This window comes from the organism of the source record quoted next (genome assembly GCF_019968985.1).
Source record: "MAG: Porospora cf. gigantea B chromosome Unknown PgB_NODE_7044_length_1564_cov_3637.5, whole genome shotgun sequence".
Classification (NCBI taxonomy): Eukaryota; Apicomplexa; class Conoidasida; order Eugregarinorida; family Porosporidae; genus Porospora; species Porospora cf. gigantea B.
The window spans coordinates 1-1,564 of NW_027179217.1; the positions used below are offsets into that span (position 1 = coordinate 1).

General features: G+C 52.6%; 1 protein-coding gene across 1 annotated transcript; it reads left to right on the top strand.

Moving 5' to 3' along the window:
* Positions 1-166: 166 nt before the first annotated feature.
* Positions 167-613, top strand: KVP17_001410 (uncharacterized protein; the record flags this gene model as incomplete). The annotated part of the gene is made up of 1 exon (XM_068516788.1): positions 167-613. One exon carries the CDS (start codon positions 167-169, stop codon positions 611-613), a length of 447 nt encoding a protein of 148 aa, XP_068372249.1.
* Positions 614-1,564: the final 951 nt, after the last annotated feature.

The window sequence follows — 1,564 nt, forward strand, 5'->3', positions numbered from 1 at the left end:
TGTCCCGACAGCCCAAAAACTTTCTGTGACCTCCTGACCGTTCACTGCATCGGCTGGTACGATTTTCAGCTTCTGAAACGGCCTACAGCAAAAGCTCATTTGAACTGCCGTTCCCAATAAAAAGGTTTCTGGAGGGGCCCCTCCCGCACCAGAAAATGAATTTTCGATGTCCTATGGGACTTGCCACATCCCAGTGCCCGCCAAGAAAACATCGCCAAAAGCACACAGTAGAGAGGAACCCCCCATATGGCCATCCAGGGCAGCCACGAAGAAAGAAAGCACAGCACCCAAAACCACTCCACTTGACAAAGCTAGATCGCGCCATCAGAAGCGCATAAGAGCTCTTGCGTCTACAGTCGTCCTCAGGCGTATTGACATCCCAACCATATCACAACTACTGGAATCCAGCTCCACAGAACATTCGGAGGAGGAACCAACCGCGGCAGAAACGGCAGTCGAAAATATCGACGGAGACTGCGACAGCAACACCCCAATGGAGGGCTCAGATAGATGCTCCACCCCTCCTAAGCGGACTCTAACGGAACATCACATTCACGGTGTGATGCTAGGAGACTGGGACGAAACCGACGCAGAGAAACTCGGTCAGATGTGATCAAGAACGTGATACCGCGATGGGAGGCACTTTGGGGACGGAGACTCGAATGCACCGAAGAAAGAATCGACAAACTTGAGACAAGCCACACAGCGAGTGAAAATCGAATCTCCAAAATAGGGGCCAGTCTTGAACAGGTAAAGACGGAGCTCAACACTCTTAAAACGAAAGCTTCCTCAGCTGTGGAAATTGGTCCGGGGTTCGGAGAGCGTTTCGGGGCTATGTTGATGGCTCGGGGCGTTCGAAGAGGCATCATGGGTTAGCTGAGGTATCAGTAGGCATCATAAAAGGCACCGCGAGGAAATTTGCGCAGCGTTCCCGACGCTTCCCTTCGCGGCAGCGCTGCGACGGGCCGTGGAGTTCCAGAATAAGTCAGCGAAATATCCGTTGGGGCTGAGCCCGCACGAACTTTTTCTTCGGAGTGATGCTAGAGGAGATGAGGACGATCGGAATCGACTTGATGCAGAAGTACCGGGAGGTCCGAGAGGCTGTGAAACGGAAACGTCTCACTCCAGCGAAGCAGGCGAAACCGAAGGCTGGAGCACTGCCGGCAACACCCGAAGTTGCGAGTAGGGCACCTTGAAAGTAGACGTACCATCTGTGACTTCCGCTGTGCATCGCGATGTGCTCAGAACTGTAAACACCACTGGGAGAGGGTCTAACGTGATCTTTCCTATGATGAGAACCAAGATAGGGAGCAGCGAATAAACTGTGATCCTACTGTGTAGTTGGAGATTAGTATGTGCCCACGATACGTTTGCACCATTACAGTGGATGGAGCAGAGACGAATTTTCTGTACATTGTAACTAACCACTGTTAAATTTCTGAGAACAATGGAAGAGGCAATTTCCAGAATTGCCTCTTCGCGATCTCTGATCCTGGCTGCCTCAGGCTTCCCTGAAGAAGGCGCTGTGGGGGCCGGGGCCACCACACGCACCGGCAGCCACAAC